The 21,085-nt window shown below is 37.2% G+C and overlaps 1 protein-coding gene across 1 annotated transcript in view; it reads right to left on the reverse strand.

Moving 5' to 3' along the window:
* LOC117343161 (probable ATP-dependent RNA helicase DDX23) overlaps positions 1-20,969 on the reverse strand; it is a 32,131-nt gene extending 11,162 nt beyond the window's left edge. The window contains exons 1-8 of the mRNA XM_033905487.1: positions 20,760-20,969; positions 15,729-15,860; positions 11,998-12,103; positions 11,360-11,498; positions 4,600-4,778; positions 3,665-3,841; positions 2,667-2,746; positions 429-654 (exon numbers count right to left, since the gene is read on the reverse strand). Of these exons, the coding sequence (XP_033761378.1) occupies positions 429-654; positions 2,667-2,746; positions 3,665-3,841; positions 4,600-4,778; positions 11,360-11,498; positions 11,998-12,103; positions 15,729-15,860; positions 20,760-20,854 (1,134 nt within the window). The 5' untranslated portion in view covers positions 20,855-20,969. The remainder of the gene's footprint in view (positions 1-428; positions 655-2,666; positions 2,747-3,664; positions 3,842-4,599; positions 4,779-11,359; positions 11,499-11,997; positions 12,104-15,728; positions 15,861-20,759) is intronic.
* Positions 20,970-21,085: the final 116 nt, after the last annotated feature.

Consider the following 21,085-nt stretch of genomic DNA (forward strand, 5'->3'; position numbering starts at 1 on the left):
CCCATAATTAACAAGGTAACCTTCCGAAAGTGTACAGTAGAAGAGAAGAAAGAGAGAAAGAAGGCAGACATAAAACATATAACAGGTCAAACAAAAGAATCACTACTACCCAACACTCACATGATTCATAGTTCCACTACTACACATGGTCACTTACATGGACAGTCTACGATTTGTTGGACGTACAGTAGGACATACATGGTCATCGGAACATGAACGTCTAGCTCAAAATCGAGACATGTGATATCAACTGGAAATAATCACTAGAAGTTGCTTTGGTCAACTAAACTCTGGTACAAGGCTGGTAGAAATAGTATGACTATCCGGAATGAGTGGTCTGTTTTATCAACAGGGTTTTACGATGTTGCAAATGATCTTAAGACCGATTATTACATACACAGTATGTCTCTCAATTATCCTGTTCGTACCTTATAACCAATCTTATCGATAACATCAAGGAGCTCTGATGGGAGAGTCGATTCCTTCCAGTTCCTGATTGGGTTCGGGATGCGACCCCCCTTACAGGAAATGTTATAATCCTCTTTAAATATTCGCCAATCCCTCTCGGCCATTTCTGTTAATGACTTCTCCATCCAGTGTCTGTCGTCCCATTTCTGTTTCGCCTCTTTTTTGGCTACATTCTTTATTCTCTTCCTGAAATTAGATTTAAACAAATTAGCTCTATACATACATGTATTTAAAAGGTAACCAATTATTATCATACATCAACAGCCTATTGTCATAGTAAGGTCCTTAGGGCCTGTAGATGTTGGGTTAATTTTAGGTCACCTTTTGTTCGCCGTAGTGCGTCGTCTGTAAACATTTTACATTTTCAACTTCTTCTCCAAAACTGCTTAACCAAATTCAATGAAATTTTGCAAGATGCTTGCATGCGTGATGTAGTAGTGTAGTAAGTAAAATTAATTAATATACCCTTGTGTTTACCTGGCCAAAATGTATTGATTTACTTGTGTAAATACCAACCCTAAATAATATTGGATATTTCAGAGCATTTCATTTATCTATAACTCATAACAACAATGGCCCAATGGGCCCGAATCGCTCACCTTCTATCCATTGATCCGTTTAATGTACATAAACATAAGTACAAGTGTATTAGAGACCAGATATAAGATCTCAGGGCCTCACAGTTATTGGAAAATATGTCTTTTAAATATTTTGGCCAGTTTAACTCTTTCAAACTTAAATCATGGTCAAGATCATTCATTTGAACAAACTTTTTACAACCAAACGTATTGATAAATGGTCAAATGTACTCAATATTGTCATTATTGATGTGGTAGATTTAAAAATATTACAAAATGTGATTTTTTACACAACAAAAGATGTGACTCTTAGGTGGTTTGAGTATAGAATTACACATGGGATACTGGGCATGGCAACCAATACCTTTTTAACAAAAATCAATATTATAGATAATTGCCTCTGTATTTTGTGTAAACAGACAAAGGAAACTATCATACACATTTTTTGTGAATGTGAACATGTGGAAGGATTGTGAAACCTTATTGAGAACTGGATATTTTTGCAAACAGGTGTGCTTATTAATTTTATAAAACGAGATTATATTTGGTAAATATGGTGGTAAACAATATCAAATATAACATACAAAACCTAAATATGTTGATTGTAAAACATTACATTTATAAACAGCATGTGAAAGGTGGTATGTTATACATATAAAGGGTCAAGAAGATATTAGAAATTAATATAATCCTGATAAATACATAATTTTCATCATCTGCATATAATGACAAAACAGTAGCTTTTCATCAAAGATGGAGATTACCAGCATTTAATGACAGATATCAAGATTAGAAATCAATATACTTTATATAATTTATCAACATGCTAATATTTTTTAATACACCTGCATATTTATAATGTAAGTTTGTGAGGATCTGTGAGTGAGAGTTGTGTTATGGTACAATGAGTTTTGTGTATTGTGTATTATATACTTTGTGTTGAAAAAGCAAATAAAAAAAAAATCAAAGGAAAACAACTTTAGTCTTCAACCAGGCATGCTACATGACTAATATAAGGTCTCTGGACCATTGAAAAGAAGTCATGGAATGTTTTTAATTTTTTTTTACCCTGTGACCTTGAGTAAAGATCAAGGTCATTCACTTGAATAAATTTGGTAGGTCTTCACCCCAGCATGCTACAGACCCAATATCTAAAAGAAGTCATTTTTAAAGAGCAATGGTCATTCATCTGAACTAACATAAGTAGCACTTCAACCCAGCATGCTGCAGACCCAATATCAATTCCCTGGGCCTCTTGGTTAATGAGGAAAAGTTGTTAAAAGAATTAGCATATTAAAATATTGATCCCATTGACCTTGAATGTAGGTCAACTTCATTTATTTGAACAGACTTGGTAGCCCTTCATCTAAGCATGCTACAGCCCTAATATTAGGTCTCTGATAAGCCTCTTATTTTTTGAGAAGTGGTTTAAATGGAAAAGTTGACCCGGGACGGACGGACAAAGTGCCACGGCATAAGCTCACTTGCATTTTGGGCAGGGGTGCTAAAGCCAATTTGAATTTGCTATTTTGATAACCGAGAGTTTAAGTTAAAGTATATAATAACTGCGAAATGTCTGCTGTGATTTGACATTATCTGTGGAGTAATAATATAACCTACTTCTCTTGTTCTTTTTCAGCATCAGTTCTTCTTTTCTCTAACAAGTCTCCATAGAATTTGGACTGGTCTACTTTTTGTTGCTGTAATGAAAAAAAAATGTCTTGATTACAAGAGGATTTGTCGGAGTGTAAAGATTTCTGCTATAATATCAGCAAACAACTACAACAGTATTTCTCACATACTTCATAGGGTAATCCGACGTTTGCTAGGGAAATGATTAATAGAATCATTCACCCCCTTGGGGGTGAGACAGGGGAATCTCAACCCGAGGGGAAGATTCTTAAGTTGCGTAACACGAGGCTTGCCGAGTCTCACTGCCATGGGGTGAATGATTATTTTTCTCTTACCCTGTTTACCCTCTTATGTATCTAATATTAACGTTACATCAATGCAAGGAAATGTTGACGTGACATGATTGATTTGTCAACGGACGTCATTGTACTGTTGCCGTGACGTCATGGTATTGTTGACTTGACTAAATGCAATTGTTGAGAACGTGCAAAGAGCATGTGTAGCTTGTCTTTTCCCTAGGGTGAGATAAGAAAATCTCACCCCAGTAAAAACAGTGGATATCCCTGTCCAGGGTAAGAGAAAAATTGATCTCACACACGGGGGTAAAGACAGCTGGCACGTGCTATATGACGTTGCTCACAATAACGTAACGTAATCATTTTACGATGAATAACCATATCTTAAATGATGACGTCATTAATTTTGACACACATTCCAAAGAGTATTGCAGATGGCACGATGAAATACTTTCATAAAAACTTACGTCCGGTTGCAAGTATGTGAGAAAAATAATCAATCATTGGTCTGTTTGGCGAACAAGGATATCTCAACCCTCGGTAAGCCTCGTGCTGACGTGCAAACTCTAACACTCGGGTTGAGATGTTCCTGTCCACAGAACAGACCCATGTTAGATTCAATTAGTCTCACATTAAAGATTCCATCTGATGATGGTGAGCTAAAAATGATGAGGCCCTATCATAACATACCTTCATATCAATACCTCCCACCTGTCCACGACCAAAGAACTGTATAGAATGTTTCTCCTTGTAGATAGGGTTATAATCCTGGGATGTATCGTCTCCAGCATCCCAGTCAAACACAAACTTCCGGTCATTCAGACGACGTACACGACGCTTTTTCTTGATGATTCCCAAATAGCGTTCCTATTAGGAGGTAAAACAAATTCAGTCACCTACACTGACATCAGACAACAAGTGTCTGAAATTACAAACACTGGAAATGAAGTTTTAGCTTTAACAGACTAATTCTGTAAAGATTGATGCATAAAGGACGCATCTGTCACATATATCCTAAAACAGATTATACTTGCCCTATTGATTGTATTTTGATATTACTATTGTTTTGCTCTATATCAGAAAACAAACATTAGAAGCCCTTGATATTAACTTTTATACCTATTCAACCAGAAAAAATGTCCTGGGTTTCCGGAAATGGTAATAAGATATGTAAAGGCAAATCCAAGCGAGATGAACATTTGATCTTTCCTCTACTGCAATCCTCTGACAACATAAAAGACTTCCTGTTTTACTGTGAAATCCTGAATTGACACCTGTTTTACTGTGAAATCCTGAATTGACACCTGTTTTACTGTGAAATCCTGAATTGACACCTGTTTTACTGTGAAATCCTGAATTGACACCTGTTTTACTGTGAAATCCTGAATTGACACCGGTTTCACTGTGAAATCCTGAATTGACACCTGTTTTACTGTGAAATCCTGAATTGATACCTGTTTTACTGTGAAATCCTGAATTGACACCTGTTTTACTGTGAAATCCTGAATTGATACCTGTTTTACTGTGAAATCCTGAATTGATACCTGTTTTACTGTGAAATCCTGAATTGACAACTGTTTTACTGTGAAATCCTACCATGACACCTGCTTCCATGCTGTACCTACCTTTATCGCCTCGGACTCCTTCTCTTTATCCTTGCCCTCTAAGACTTTAACTCTGTCTCCTGTGTCCTCGCCTCGTCCTGATTCACCACGACGCTCACGTTCCCGCTCCTGTCTCTCCCTCTCACGCTGCCTTTCCCTTCTTTCACGTTCTCTTTCTCTCTCTCGATCATAACGGTCACCTAAAAGAAGAAAACCAGAATAAAACTGAAGCCAAGTCAATAATCAATCTGAGACACCAACAGACTAGCTCACTGCATTAACAAAACACCATCAAAATCCAATTAAAAAAACATTTATCTCACTAACACTCTCAAAACCATTAAACACACCATTAATTCTGGTAGGTTTGTAATGGCCATTACAAAGTTGCCATTAATTTCCAAAAAGCATTATCCCATAAAAAGGGCATGAAATGTCTCTAATGGGTATTAAATACCTTAGGAAAGTAAGTAATGGCTGTTATTTCTCATTTTAATGAAAATAGGAATTAAACTATCTATTACCTAAGAAAAGATACCATTATTGTTTAATGATATGGCATTGTAATGGTCATTATTTCTGTATCTGCGGGCCATCTACATGTATAGTGCACACAAAACAAAACTTGTGGACATAATCGTCACTAAATCTGAAAATGATGATGTTTACTTGTGATTAAATGAGCACGAGTGAGTAGAAAAGTTTCACATTTATGGCCATTTTTTACGAACTAATAAGTATTTTAATGGCCATTAAAAAATGGCTTGTGTTGTACATGTACATACACATATGGATGAATATTCATCAAAATCAATATATCTCTCATGATCATGAACTCTTAATGAACTTTTCTGAATAATTTACAAATTCATTAAAACATTTATGATTGTTCATGAGTCCTGTGATATGAATTTAAACTTTCAAACATATAGCTGATATTCATTAAAATCCATCGAAATGAATGAAATAATTTAGTACAGATGATAATCAATTTTGATGAATGAGATATCCTATAAAGAAAGCATGAATACCTGTATTGATATAGTGCACGTATCATCCATTTTCATGAAGGGACCTTTTATGGTCAATCTAAGACGATTTTACTTAAAAATTTGAACATTGATTTTAAGAAAATCCTCTTGTGTGAAGAAGAACAATTTTGTATAAATGGGTCTGACCTAGCTCCCAGGGCCAAGTAGGGGAAATATAGGAAATTCTTCAAAATCCTACTTGTGTTTGTTTCCCTTAGGCATATTTAGTGCCATTAGTCTAGTCAATCTACGGTTCGACCCTCAACTAATTGCAACAGAAACAATTCTTGCTGAAACACAATCAGAATATATGTAGTTAAAACATACTAAAAGTCTAGAAAAATCTAATTAGGGGAACATAGTGATTTTTGCAATTAAAATGTGCAAAAATGTGTCGATAACGTACGGCGCTTATGGGTAGCCGTACATGCAAAGGGAGATAAATCCTGGCGGCGAACGTGTTGTTTATATCTGCGATATCATTTAATTTAGGATGATCAAAACAGAAACTGATATCAATATGGTAAGTGGTGATACATACGATGATATATTGATCATTTAAAAATGTATATGACATATAATATTAATCAACAATGTGATTTTGTGTATTTTTTTCTTGATACGTTAGGCCTAGCGTTGTCTGCTCCGAGTAATGACACCGGCAAGTTTCTAACTACGTGTAGGCTATATAATATTGAATGAAAATAGGTGGGGTTCATATTAAATGCTAACGAATTGTTCAAGAAATAAATATAATAAACAGATAAGAGAAGTTGTTATTTTTATAAACACTATCAGTCTAGGTTTGAATCGCTTCATCGTTGTAGATATGTTGTTGGGGGAAAATCTATGGAAACCACTAAATGCCGTAAACACGTTATTTATGACATATATATGCCGACGGTAATTTAAATCAAATGAACATGTTTCTACAGCGGTACTTGATATGTAAATGGGAATCATATGTTGAATTCGCGAATCAAGCGGGGATTCAGACATCTGGAAAAGAGAAATATGGAAAAGGGCATTTGCTATGTGAACGGGGTGGGGGCAATTTCGGTTACAAGGTAACATATTTTTGGGTTTTCAATACATGTACACTATCCTGGTTTTAAAAGTTACTTGATTGGAGATATGCAGTATACTTCACATGATTAATAATTTGGATTAATATGGAAGATATTTTTGGGAAAGCAAAAATTTGGAACTAGTGCGCCTGCATCTCACAGAAACACATCATTCAATACATAGCGGATAACGTTGATCATAATTTGAGAACGTTAGATGGCCATAACACATTCCATGGAATGGAGATTATTGCCGGTGTCACACCAGCTGTGTTGCGCCAGCGACCAGTTCATAGGTTGTCTGTCACATTTGACGAGATAACTGCCTTGGCACGGATCAACATCGACTTTTTTAAACTACACACCAATCCACTTGAAACACTGATGTTTGAAAAGATACCTTCTTTTCCGAAACACGATCCTACCTGACTTGCTTTCCAAAATAGCATGGAATCTACGACCACATAATGGCTGGTCTGCTATGATGCAAACGGTTCAGGATGGCGAATTCCCCGGAAAATCATCAGTTGTCTTTCTACCAATGATCGACATGGATCCCAGTGACTTGTCATGCATTTACTCAACTCTGAAATTCGTAAGCAAGGAAGCTAGATCGCACAATGCATATCCCATCTTGACCTTTGACCAGGTTCTCTATTAGAAGGCCCTGATGATAATCACAAGCGAACCCCTTCCAGTATATTACGGTCAGTTGTTCTACGTCTCGGTGGTTTCCACATGGAGATGAGCTTTCTTGGGTGTGTTGGCCATCTGATGAGCGGTTCTGGTTTACAGGAACTGCTGGAAACTGTCTATGTACCAAACGCTGTGAGTCATATGTTGCGTGGTAAAGCTGTCGCTAGAGCCTTCAGGGGACATTTTCTAATCGATACTGCGTTGAATGCAATCATATTGTCCAATGTTTTCCAGTGTTGATATGGATTTAGATCCTAATGATTCGATTGATCCAACTTTAGACAATGAAAATGTTGAACATAATGATCTCACTGAGGCAGCAAGACTGTATGATATGCTTCTAAATGGAGAGATATCGGCAAGAGCGGTATGTGAAGAGGATGTACTTGACCGTATCAAAACACTACTGGACAGTCACAAATCATCAATGAAAAATCTTTGCACAGCTTCTTTGTGGATGCAGTACATGGAAATGATCGACATTCTACGACAATTCATCAAGGCAGAACGTACAGGGGATTGGGATCTTCACTTACAGACGGTCCAAGAAATGATGCCATTCTTTGCTGCATCTGGTCACAATCTATATACGAAGTCCGCACAGATGTACCTCCAAACCATGCATGTTCTTGAGCGTGAACACCCTCAGATTCACAAGGCATTTAAAGCAGGACACCACGTTATAAGCAGAAGTGACAGATATTGGGCTGGACTTTCCACCGATTTGGTGATTGAGCAAGTGTTGATGTGGAGTGTTAAGACCACTGGCGGCTTAACAAAGGGTCGTGGGATGAACGAGAGTCAACGAGCACAATGGTTACTTTCCATGCCATCATGTGCGGACATGAATAGTGCCGTGCAGGAGTTCACTAATGTTAATTACTACACCAGCGCGCAACACAAGGTGACCGGACGAACACGACAGGAAAGAGAAACAAAAGATATGTTGATATTTCTCAACTTCCTTGTTCACCGAAATCCGTTTCGAGATGATGCTCATTTGCGCAATGTTGAGACAGGGGAAGCTGCCAACGGAAAAGTGAACGCAGACAAGGCTCTTAACATCGGGAAAAAGATCCTACAATCTATGGAAGGTTGGAGTGTAGCCGGCCATGTATTCAAAAGAAGTGAGCAGGCAGTTACTCTAAGTAACAAATCCATAATCAAGGTAGACGGTGAGGCCATCCATGTTGACCCGCAGGTGCTCTTCCAAAGACTAATTGCTGCAGCATACGGACTTTGGGAGGATGCTGCCCATGTATTTGGATATGAACTGAGTAGTTACCCGTCATCTCTTTTTGATTCATCCGGTCTTCCAGCACTCGCCGATGCTATATGGGGATTGGGTGATTGTCATTCCATCCAACCACCCAGTAATCAAGTACATTTCGTACTCGATGGTCGATCGCTACTTCATCGTATTCCTTGGGCAAGAGGGTCACTATTCTCCCGGATTTGTCAGCAGTATGTTGAATACATAATCAGGAATTACAATCACCCCACAGTTGTGTTCGATGGGTACACAGCTGGTCCGTCTAAAAAGGACATAACTCACATGAGACAAACAAGAGGCGCCATTGGTGCAAAGGTTACCTTTACAGAGAACATGCCGTTCAGGTCAAAAAGGTTCTTTTCCTTGCCAATTCTGAAAACAAGCAAAATTTCTTGAATATGTTAAGCGAAAAGCTGGAGGAGAATGGATGCCGAACCGTTCATGCGATAGGAGATGCATATACATTAATTGTGCACACAGCTGTGGAAAGCGCCTGTGACAACGTTACAGTTTTGATAGGCGAGGACACGGATCTCCTTGTTCTGTTGCTGTTCCGTGTAGATCTGGAAGCCAATAATATCTTTTTCCAATCCATGCAATCAGGAACAAAGAAGATAAAGGTATGGGACATCATCAAAACGAAGAAAATCCTTGGACCTAGCATATGCTATCTCCTACCATTCGTGCATGCCATTACAGGATGTGACACCACATCACGAATGTTTGGTATCGGAAAAGGAGCTCCACTGAAGAAGGTGAAAAATGATGCTTATTTTCGAGAACTGGCTATTATAGTGTTTTGTAGAAAGGCTTCAAAAGGGGAGGTTGTAGCAGCAGGAGAAAGAGCTATTGTAGCGCTATACAACGACAAGAAATCCAAGGGCCTGGACACACTTCGATATAAGAAATGTTCTAGCAAAGTTATGTTGAGTACAACTTATATGCAGGTACACACATTGCCACCGACAGCTGCTGCTACTGCTTATGCATCAGTGGATGAGACCAGACGAGTATTTACCACCGAGTGAATGGGGATGGTATGTCGATAATGATAGTTTCCTGTGATAACCCACCTACCACCGGCACCAGAACCTCCCTTAAAAGTGATCCGATGTAACTGCAAAGTTAACTGTGATTCCAGACGATGCAGCTGTAGAAAACATGGCTTGGAATGTACTCCATGCTGTGGTGAATGCAGGGGCGTTAGTTGTTCTAATGGCCAAGGGCTTATTGTCGAAACTGACATAACCGACACTAACATAACTGATGGACAGTAGAAGCATTTCAAACAGAACGTTGTGCACTAAGAACATGTAGTTGTATAATTGTTACAAACATAACAATGCATTATGAATGCAGATCCTTATATTTGGAGAGAACAACTAAGCGTGTATAGTCTTTGATTTTGATTTTTTGAGGACGAGGGTTGAGAGTGGGGGAGGAGGGGGGCAGATGGGTTCAGGGGTATATGTTGGTATTTCAAAAATAATAAGCTATAGTATCAGGTGTACAATGTGATATATGTTTTCCATCAATGCTATATGGCAATGCTATATGTTTAAAAATATCAGACAAACAGAAAAAAACAAGTAAACAAAAAGTAAAACAAAAAAAAGCATGAAAATCTCGGCTTTGAGTTAGAATAAACTTTCTTATTCAGACATTTCTTAAATCAGATTGTCAATGGCTTTTGCTATATTGATACCTATATTTATCTCATGGTTTTGTAGCAGAAAATGCTTGTGTACAATATACCTTTGATAAAATCTCCAAAACAGAAATATTTTTTTCTCTTTTTGGGATATTTTTAAGGGGTAGGGGTAGTTTTTGTTGTTTTAGTATTATTCATCTTAAATAATACATGTTTAACATACATCCAAAATAACAGTCGGTGTCTAAGCTTTCCAACGATACTACATAACCATGTATTAACTATTTAAAATTAACTCCCACATCGTAAAATGCGTATGAACATGAACTATATTAAATGATAAGAAAAATGCGGCATGGTGTTAAAAAATCCTGATTTTGAAGACTTTGCCCATTTTAGATTTTTCTAGACTTTTGATATGTGACCTTCTGTATATGTACGTACAAGACAAATACAAAATAAATTCTGTTGCAATTAGTTGGAGGTTAGGCCTATTTTTGTCGTAGATTGACTAGTCTACATATCCAGGTGAATGATACAGGCCCTCTGGACCTCTTGTTTTGATATTTTATTACAAGTCCAGACGCTTAATATTCTACATCAGCATTACACAGATTCAAAATACAAACCTTGGACATTTCAAATACAATCAGTAGTCATTCATGAAATCTGCTTTAATATTGATTTAACCAATTTATGTTGACATTTTATAAATTTCAAAAACTTTGATATATCATCCGGCAGCTGATAATACACAAACTTCAAACAAAGGGCCGCGGTGGCCGAGTGGTTACGGTGTCCCGACACTTTATCACTAGCCCTCCACCTCTAGGTTGCAAATTCGAAACCTACGTGGGGCAGTTGCCAGGTACTGACTGTAGGCCGGTGGTTTTTCTCCGGGTACTCCGGCTTTCCTCCACCTCCAAAACCTGGCACGTCCTTAAATGACCCTGGCTGTTAATAGGACATTAAACATAAAAAAACAAACAAAACAAATTCAAACTTTATGCTGACTTTAAAGTAAGAGAAAATCAGGTAACAACAAAGGTTAGAATATAATTACCATAAGAATCTTTGCCCGCTAATAAAAACTCCTTCTGTTTTTGTCTTTCTTCGTCCAGTTTTTTCCTCTGTAGTTCCACTTGTTCTTGTCTTCTCTTCAGTGCTTCAGCAGCTCGCTCTTCCTTTGTTAAAAACTTTGGCTGAATTTTAAAATAAATATTCAAAGTTACTTGTAAATAAATCTCTGTAAAATGTAGTTAAAAGTTAAATTTTCTATTAATTAAAGAAGCCTGATGTAAAAACCTTCAGGGATTTGCTTTTTAATTGTTAAACACAAATATAGCCGTTGGGTTTCTTGGTTGGAAGAAGATACCTAAACTTTAAAACAGCTTTCTTACTACCATTCAAGTTTTCCTGCCAACTAGAGGCAATTGCCCATATACTGTTAAACATCAGCAAGAAAACCACGGGAATCACAGGGATATTTCCGTTATTTCCAAAGAGCACTTTTCCCATTTTGGGATCTCTCTCTCAGTACCATTTATTTTTATCAACTTTAACTAAATTTAGCGTTCAGTTCCCACCAACGACAACGACATAAATGACAACACAGACGAGAAAATATCTCGAAGATTTACTCTGCTAACATAAGATTAAATGAATATTTATTAAATACAATATGAAATGAATATCTATTACCTTGCTAAGTGCTTCCTCCTCTGCTTTCTTCTTGGCGAGAAGTTCTTCCAACGATAAAGGCACTACTTTCTTGGTTTCTTTATCTTTCTCTTTTTTCACAGAATCTCTACAATTATAAAAGAACTTTACATAAAAAAAGAAAGAGACTAAATGGGAAGTCAGCAAAGAGAATGTGATAATTAATTGTTATTTTTTCACAAAGATGCAACATCAATGAGTTTCTGATCCACTGAACTCAGCTGGAAATGTACACTGACAGTACTCAGATGATTAATAATGCAGGGAATTTAATTAAATACATATAATTATATTTTTAAAGAAATTCAATTATTCCTCAGTTTTGGTAATTTTAATTGAAAACAATAAAGTTTGCCTGGTATACATCACTCCCTTCTACATGCCATATTGAATGATTATTTTTTACATCCCCTCCAATATTTCTACTTGTTGCTTACTAAAGCTTTTAACAAACAGTCACACATATATATGGGCAGGGCTCAAAGTGTATATTTTACCAGGTGGCCTATTTGACTACCAAGTCATAAAATCTAGGCACAACAATTGAAAAAGTTAGACGCCTGGCTTAGTTGTCTTAAATCTAAAAAATTTTTTTTTAGATCAGTATAACATCTCTGTAACTTTTTTGATTGTGAATGTCATTCAAGCATTGACTGCAACTTTTGAAAGATTAACCAAATTGCAAATTTACAGTTTTTTTAGCTGCCATGCAGGCGCGTTATAGGTCAATAACTGGTCGCTGATGGTGAATTTAAGGAGCCATGGCCACTAAAATAGGTGACACTTTGAGCCCTGATGGGCAAGTGTTTTATTAAAAGATAAATTATAGAAAATGTAAAATTGTACTGAATGACACTCCGGTAATGTGAGAATACAGGCTAGCACTAGGATAATGTGAGAATACTGGCTAACACTCCAGTAATGTGAGAATACTGGCTAACACTAGGATTATGTGAGAATACTGGCTAACACTAGGATAATGTGAGAATACTGGCTAACACTAGGATAATGTGAGAATACTGGCTAACACTAGGATAATGTGAGAATACTGGCTAACACTAGGATAATGTGAGAATACTGGCTTACACTAGGATAATGTGAGAATACTGGCTAACAATAGGATAATGTGAGAATACTGGCTAACACTCCAGTAATGTGAGAATACTGGCTAACACTAGGATAATGTGAGAATACTGGCTAACACTAGGATAATGTGATAATACTGGCTTACACTAGGATAATGTGAGAATACTGGCTAACAATAGGATAATGTGAGAATACTGGCTAACACTAGGATAATGTGAGAATACTGGCTAACAATAGGATAATGTGAGAATACTGGCTAACACTAGGATAATGTGAGAATACTGGCTAACACTAGGATAATGTAAGAATACTGGCTAACAATAGGATAATGTGAGAATACTGGCTAACACTAGGATAATGTGAGAATACTGGCTAACACTAGGATAATGTGATAATACTGGCTTACACTAGGATAATGTGAGAATACTGGCTAACAATAGGATAATGTGAGAATACTGGCTAACACTAGGATAATGTGAGAATACTGGCTAACACTAGGATAATGTGAGAATACTGGCTAACACTAGGATAATGTGAGAATACTGGCTAACACTAGGATAATGTGAGAATACTGGCTAACACTAGGATAATGTGAGAATACTGGCTAACACTAGGATAATGTGAGAATACTGGCTAACACTAGGATAATGTGAGAATACTGGCTAACACTAGGATAATGTGAGAATACTGGCTAACACTAGGATAATGTGAGAATACTGGCTAACACTAGGATAATGTGAGAATACTGGCTAACACTAGGATAATGTGAGAATACTGGCTAACACTAGGATAATGTGAGAATACTGGCTAACACTAGGATAATGTGAGAATACTGGCTAACACTAGGATAATGTGAGAATACTGGCTAACACTAGGATAATGTGAGAATACTGGCTAACACTAGGATAATGTGAGAATACTGGCTAACACTAGGATAATGTGAGAATACTGGCTAACACTAGGATAATGTGAGAATACTGGCTAACACTAGGATAATGTGAGAATACTGGCTAACACTAGGATAATGTGAGAATACTGGCTAACACTAGGATAATGTGAGAATACTGGCTAACACTAGGATAATGTGAGAATACTGGCTAACACTAGGATAATGTGAGAATACTGGCTAACACTAGGATAATGTGAGAATACTGGCTAACACTAGGATAATGTGAGAATACTGGCTAACACTAGGATAATGTGAGAATACTGGCTAACACTAGGATAATGTGAGAATACTGGCTAACACTAGGATAATGTGAGAATACTGGCTAACACTAGGATAATGTGAGAATACTGGCTAACACTAGGATAATGTGAGAATACTGGCTAACACTAGGATAATGTGAGAATACTGGCTAACACTAGGATAATGTGAGAATACTGGCTAACACTAGGATAATGTGAGAATACTGGCTAACACTAGGATAATGTGAGAATACTGGCTAACACTAGGATAATGTGAGAATACTGGCTAACACTAGGATAATGTGAGAATACTGGCTAACACTAGGATAATGTGAGAATACTGGCTAAAACTCAAGTAATGTGAGAATACTGGCTAACACTAGGATAATGTGAGAATACTGGCTAACACTAGGATAATGTGAGAATACTGGCTAACACTAGGATAATGTGAGAATACTGGCTAACACTAGGATAATGTGAGAATACTGGCTAACACTAGGATAATGTGAGAATACTGGCTAACACTAGGATAATGTGAGAATACTGGCTAACACTAGGATAATGTGAGAATACTGGCTAACACTAGGATAATGTGAGAATACTGGCTAACACTAGGATAATGTGAGAATACTGGCTAACACTAGGATAATGTGAGAATACTGGCTAACACTAGGATAATGTGAGAATACTGGCTAACACTAGGATAATGTGAGAATACTGGCTAACACTAGGATAATGTGAGAATACTGGCTAACACTAGGATAATGTGAGAATACTGGCTAACACTAGGATAATGTGAGAATACTGGCTAACACTAGGATAATGTGAGAATACTGGCTAAAACTCAAGTAATGTGAGAATACTGGCTAACAGGAGGATAATGTGAGAATACTGGCTAACAGGAGGATAATGTGAGAATACTGGCTAACACTAGGATAATGTGAGAATACTGGCTAACACTAGGATAATGTGAGAATACTGGCTAACACTAGGATAATGTGAGAATACTGGCTAACACTAGGATAATGTGAGAATACTGGCTAACACTAGGATAATGTGAGAATACTGGCTAACACTAGGATAACGTGAGAATACTGGCTAACACTAGGATAACGTGAGAATACTGGCTAACACTAGGATAACGTGAGAATACTGGCTAACACTAGGATAATGTGAGAATACTGGCTAACACTAGGATAATGTGAGAATACTGGCTAACACTAGGATAATGTGAGAATACTGGCTAACACTAGGATAATGTGATAATACTGGCTTACACTAGGATAATGTGAGAATACTGGCTAACACTAGGATAATGTGAGAATACTGGCTTACACTCAGGTAAGGTGAGAATACAGAGTACATAGTAACACTAAGTTAATGTGAGAATACTGGCTAACACTCCAGTTATGTGAGAATACAGAGTAATAAAATCCTACTTTGAGTCTTTCTTGCTGTCTTTACTTTCCTTGCTGTCTTTGTGTTTGCGCCTATTGCGGTCACGACTCCTGCTTCTTCGTTCTCTGCTTCTGCTTCTGTTTCTTCCCCTTTCACGACTTCGAGATCGCTTTCTACAAAACCAAAATTCTTGAATTCAAAAGTATAAGATTCAAGTCTCATGTCATATGTATGTTATAATATGAATTCATTCTTCCCTCCAATTTTTGGCTACTGCAAATCTTTTCTTAGATTTGATTTAGAGAAATCGGTCAAAGTAAAGCATTGTCATGGCAGGATAAATGATAGAAATTTAAATACATTGTACAATAGCAATATCATTTATTTTTAGCATATAGATTTCAAGCGGGGGAATTCGAATTTCCATTAAGCTCAGTCGGTAGAGCGACGGACCAGTAAGCATAGGGTCGCAGGTTCAACCCCTTGTGGAGGCACTAAATTCGCTTTCCTGTTAGGCCAAATTAAATAATATGTGTGTTTCCTATTCCCTCGCAATTTGAATCCTGGTAGGTAGGTAGGAAAAACATTTTATTTCATCAAAACATTTTTATATCGCCTTTTCGAAACAGTAGAATCTACAACAGGGATATCAATGCCAATCATGTGATAAATGTATAATTAATATATAATTACTTTTAAAATTGGTTTGTTCGTATGTTTTTTACTGCTCATCGACAGCCAAGATCACTTTTGAGCCAAACAGATCTAGATTGTCGTAGTGATGACTTACTTGACCTGCTTGAAGCTTTATAATATGCTAGACATGTCTGTCTTCAAACTGTCCTTATTATTTATGAATTATAATACTAAAAATAGAAAATTGTCATTGTTTGTTGTTCTTCAATAATTTAACAAAAGATACACATGAAAATATTGATAACTTTGCTTTGGGGGGCCCAGGAAAAGCACTCGTCCGCTCGTCCTGACGAGTAGATTTTGCCGACGGACGAGTGCTTTTGATCGTCAACTAGTCCATCGGATGAGTAGAAATTGTCTGTTATTTGTAAGTGTTTATATTCATGCTAAAACCCCAATAAACGTGTGCCGAGTTGCTTGTTTTTAGATGCAAGATGGAGGTATTTGATGTCTTGATTACTGTGTTGCTAACCTGAACACGCAAACGTAATCATGTACAAAGGTGTAGTAATAATCAGCGGGATTTCCGAGTAAGCAGCGTAAATCATTTTGATTATTTGTACATCTTTCGGAATATATTGAAACGAAGCGAAGTGAAGCCAGTATCTCATGGTGGCGATCAACATTGCAACAATTTTATTTTATTTTAATTGCCATTCACTTTTTATGATAAGTAGACACTGTCAGAACATTATCTTTAATCAGCAAAAGAAAGAGTCGATAGCTTTTTAGCACTATTTTATTTCCGTGAGTTTCAAATCTTCCGAGTTTGTAAAATGTACTTATCAGGTACGATGAAATGTGTTTACAAATGGCACGAAGACGACTGTCAAATCGTAATAAAATAAGGAAGATCTACGATGCTCAGTTTATTAGGCATACTGTATGTAAAACAGATTAAGCCTATACAGTATACATTTAAGTGTGATGTATCTTTTAACTATTAAAGAAATCGGACGAATACCGGAAAATAGCGAAAAAATGTTTCAGGTCGGGCACATTTTTCCATGTAGGTCGGGGAACCGGAAACACACATATTATTTTATTTGGCCTTATATATATCATGAAAATATTGTTGTATCGTCTGCCCTTTTACGTTGTTAGTAGCATATGAAATATAGCAGTAGAATACTGATGCCATTATTCAGTACACATGTCATCATGGATATGATATGTACGATCATTTGGAATCCGACAATGCAAATTAAAGACAATGAAAGTCACAACAGAACAAACAATAAGAATTTCAGCTGATATATGTATAGATGTTTAGATGTACATGTAATACATAGTTTATGTTACAATGTGTCAATGTGTTTACATGTTTAGATATAGATTTTTTTTTAATGGGGTGGGGGGTATAATCACCTATTATACCTATTATTTTTTAGCCTAGTTTGTAGCATATTGTGTGTGTCATTCTTTTAAATTAACAAACCCCCCTAAAAATCTGAAAATGTGGTAGTAGACACAATGCGATATGTCCAAATATACATGTACATGTGTAGCGGAACTTGACCGGGTCGATAATCGACGACCAGGTAGCTCAATCAGTAGAGTATTCGGCTAGTGTTCGGAGGTCCCGCGTTCGAACCCCGGTCTGGCCGTGCATTTTTCCACTCCTATTACATTTGGTGCCGTGACCAAACCGTGTTTCAAGTGAGGTGAATACTTGACAAGGGATACCCAAACCTGGGTTGTGAGGGTGCAGAAGTCTTCGGGGTCGAAGACTTAAAAAAGGGAGGGAAGAGTGTAGCGGAACTGGACTGGTTCGATTATCGGCGACCAGGTAGCTCAATCGGTAGAGCATCCGGCTAGTGTTCGGAGGTCCCGCGTTCGAACCCCGGTCTGGCCGTGCATTTTTCCACTCCTATTACATTTGGTGCCTGTGACCAAACCTTGTTTCAAGTGAGGTGAATACTTGACAAGGGGATACCCGAACCTGAGTTGTGAAGTCTTCGGGGTCGAAGACTTAAAAAAAAGGGAGGGAAGAGTGTAGCGGAACTGGACCGGGTCGATCATCGGCGACCAGGTAGCTCAATCGGTAGAGCATCCGGCTAGTGTTCGGAGGTCCCGGGTTCGAGGTCCCGGGTTCGAACCCCCGTCTGGCTGTGCATTTTTCCACTCCTATTACACATGTTCATAAACTGTAATGATTAACGGTGAATGATTACTGTCATAGCTGCGCTCTTCTGAGGCTTTGCCTTCAATCATATTCATTTTAAGACACTGACCATATATTATCTATGTACATGCAGGGACATACCATACCTAGCAATAACAGGCTATTTTTTTTAAATTATAGGGAACATTTCATGTTATACATTGTTGGAAAGGTCTTTACAAATAGAGTTAAATGGTGAAAAAATGAAGACTCTACCTTCAAAATTGACAGAGTTATGGCACTTTGAAATGTAGGAAAAACAACTTGATTCTGCCATCAAAGGATACTTTCCTATTTCTTCAAAAAATAAGGCAACTATCTTCAGGAAGATGTGTTTATTGTTATATTTCAAGTCAATATAATTGTAACGAGAAATATCTTTAAACAAGAGGCCCAAAGGGCCTTAACGGTCACCTGAGATTTGAAATATTTCGGCCAACTAAATTGACCCTTTTTGGCCCCACCCATCAGTCCTAATGGGGTCAGTCTATGAAGAGTATTTGATTCTAACATATAGTAGATAAGAAGATTTTTGAAATTTCAGTCAATTTGACCCTTTTTGGCCCCGCCCACCAGCCCCTGAGGGTCAACTAGGGCCAACATGTACATAACATCAAACTGTAATCCCATGATGATAATTTGAACAAAGTTAGAATGAATTCCAATACAAATCCAACAAATAATAGTCAAAAATGTGATTTCCCTATATAAACTATAGTAAAGTTTACCCCCTCCCCAGGGGCAAACGTGAGACCCCAGGGTCATGAAATTCACAATTTTGGTAAAGCACCTTAAGACCCTTCCATCTATGAAGAGTATTTGATTCTACCATATCTGAGAGTAGAGAAGAAGATTTTTGAAGTTTTAGTCAATTTGACCCTTTTTGGCCCCACCCCTCAGGCCCCTGGGGGCTGGGGACCATATAATTCACAATTTTGGTTGACCTTCAGCCATAGAAACTTTCTGCCAAATTTCATTGAATTTTGTTAAGTGGTTTTCTGCCAAATTTCATTGAATTTTGTTAAGTGGTTTTGGAGAAGAAGTCGAAAATGTAAAAAGTTTACGGACGCACGACGGACGACGACGGACAAAAGGCGATTAGAATAGGTCACTTGAGACTTCGTCTCAGGTGACCTAAAAAGATAAACGACATAGTTTTAATGCTGGTGGTTATCATGTAAAACTGATGGTGAAATAAATTTACGAACTAAGTGTTTTAGCACGAATAACTAAATCATATCAGTTTGAATAATTTTTGGTAATAATAAGACTGCATTTGAATAAGGAATATAATTTATAATATCTATAATTTATAATTATGAAAATGGAAATATATTTGATTATTGAATTGATTTCTTTGTGAAAAAAATGAGTCAAGTGCAATCTGAATCTACATTTAATTTAAAGAACATACTTTTATATTATTACCATCCATTTAAACTAGAGATCACCACTCAAATTGACGACTTTTTCGTGTTAAAACGCTTGATTAATAGGCCTACTGTACGTTTTTATATTCCATAAGTAGTAAACTACGACTACTAGATTAGAGTTATCCCCTTCGAAAATCATGGCGCATTACATTTCAGTGTGGAATACTCATCTTCTTTGACCCTGCGCACGTTTGCGCTTCATTCTAAAGTTTTGACAGTTATGTTTTCTGAAAGAAAAGTGCCCTAGGTTTCATAATATCACTGTCAAGGGGGTGTCACAAAGGGTAAGTAAGGAAATATTAACGATTTTATCGGTACCTCGTCTCTCCGCTCCAGTTTCTGTTGCCAAACTATTTTCTGTTCTGGTTTACAACATGTTTAGATATTGCTTTGCATTCCTATTAGTCAAAACACACAATTGATTTCGATTCACACGTGTCTTTATATATATATTAGGCGTCGTTAGCTGTCACATCGCTACCAAAATGGCAGCGATGACGCCATTTTTACGCTGAGGGAGGGTATGAATAAAGGCGTTTTTGCTGAAGAAAACATCGATAAACGTAATAATCATATGAAAGACAAGTAGAACATACTTTATTGTGATTACTGTGTAGTGGAAATAGAAAGACCAGACAATTATAGCTGGTAAACATGGAATTCAACATTGACCTATTTAACACGGGGCAGAATGGGAAAGTGCCGTAACTTGCGTATGCCTGTCATTGCTACCATACCCCTACATTTGAGGAACCACGGACACGGCTTGAAAACGGTACCTGTCTCTGCTTCGGGATCTTGGGCGCTTAGATTTCCTCTCTCTGGATCTGGACCTTTCGCGTTTCCTGTCACGTCTGTCGTCCCCTACTTCCATTTTAAGTAACTGTAATTTACGATATCCAAGGAACCTAGACTGTCTCGGACAGTAATTTAAGTATCTACTTTTCAGTAACGCAACAAAACGTTTACATGGGGGCCGCCATATTGGGTTTTGTAAGTCTCGAAGCAACGTGGAAAGTTAAAATTAGAAAAATAGTATAAATTTACACAATTATATGGTTTTTATTTACATCTATTTAATCGAAGAAAATTGAGCACAATATTA

Source organism: Pecten maximus, chromosome 15 (assembly GCF_902652985.1).
Source record: "Pecten maximus chromosome 15, xPecMax1.1, whole genome shotgun sequence".
NCBI classification, from domain to species: Eukaryota; Metazoa; Mollusca; class Bivalvia; order Pectinida; family Pectinidae; genus Pecten; species Pecten maximus.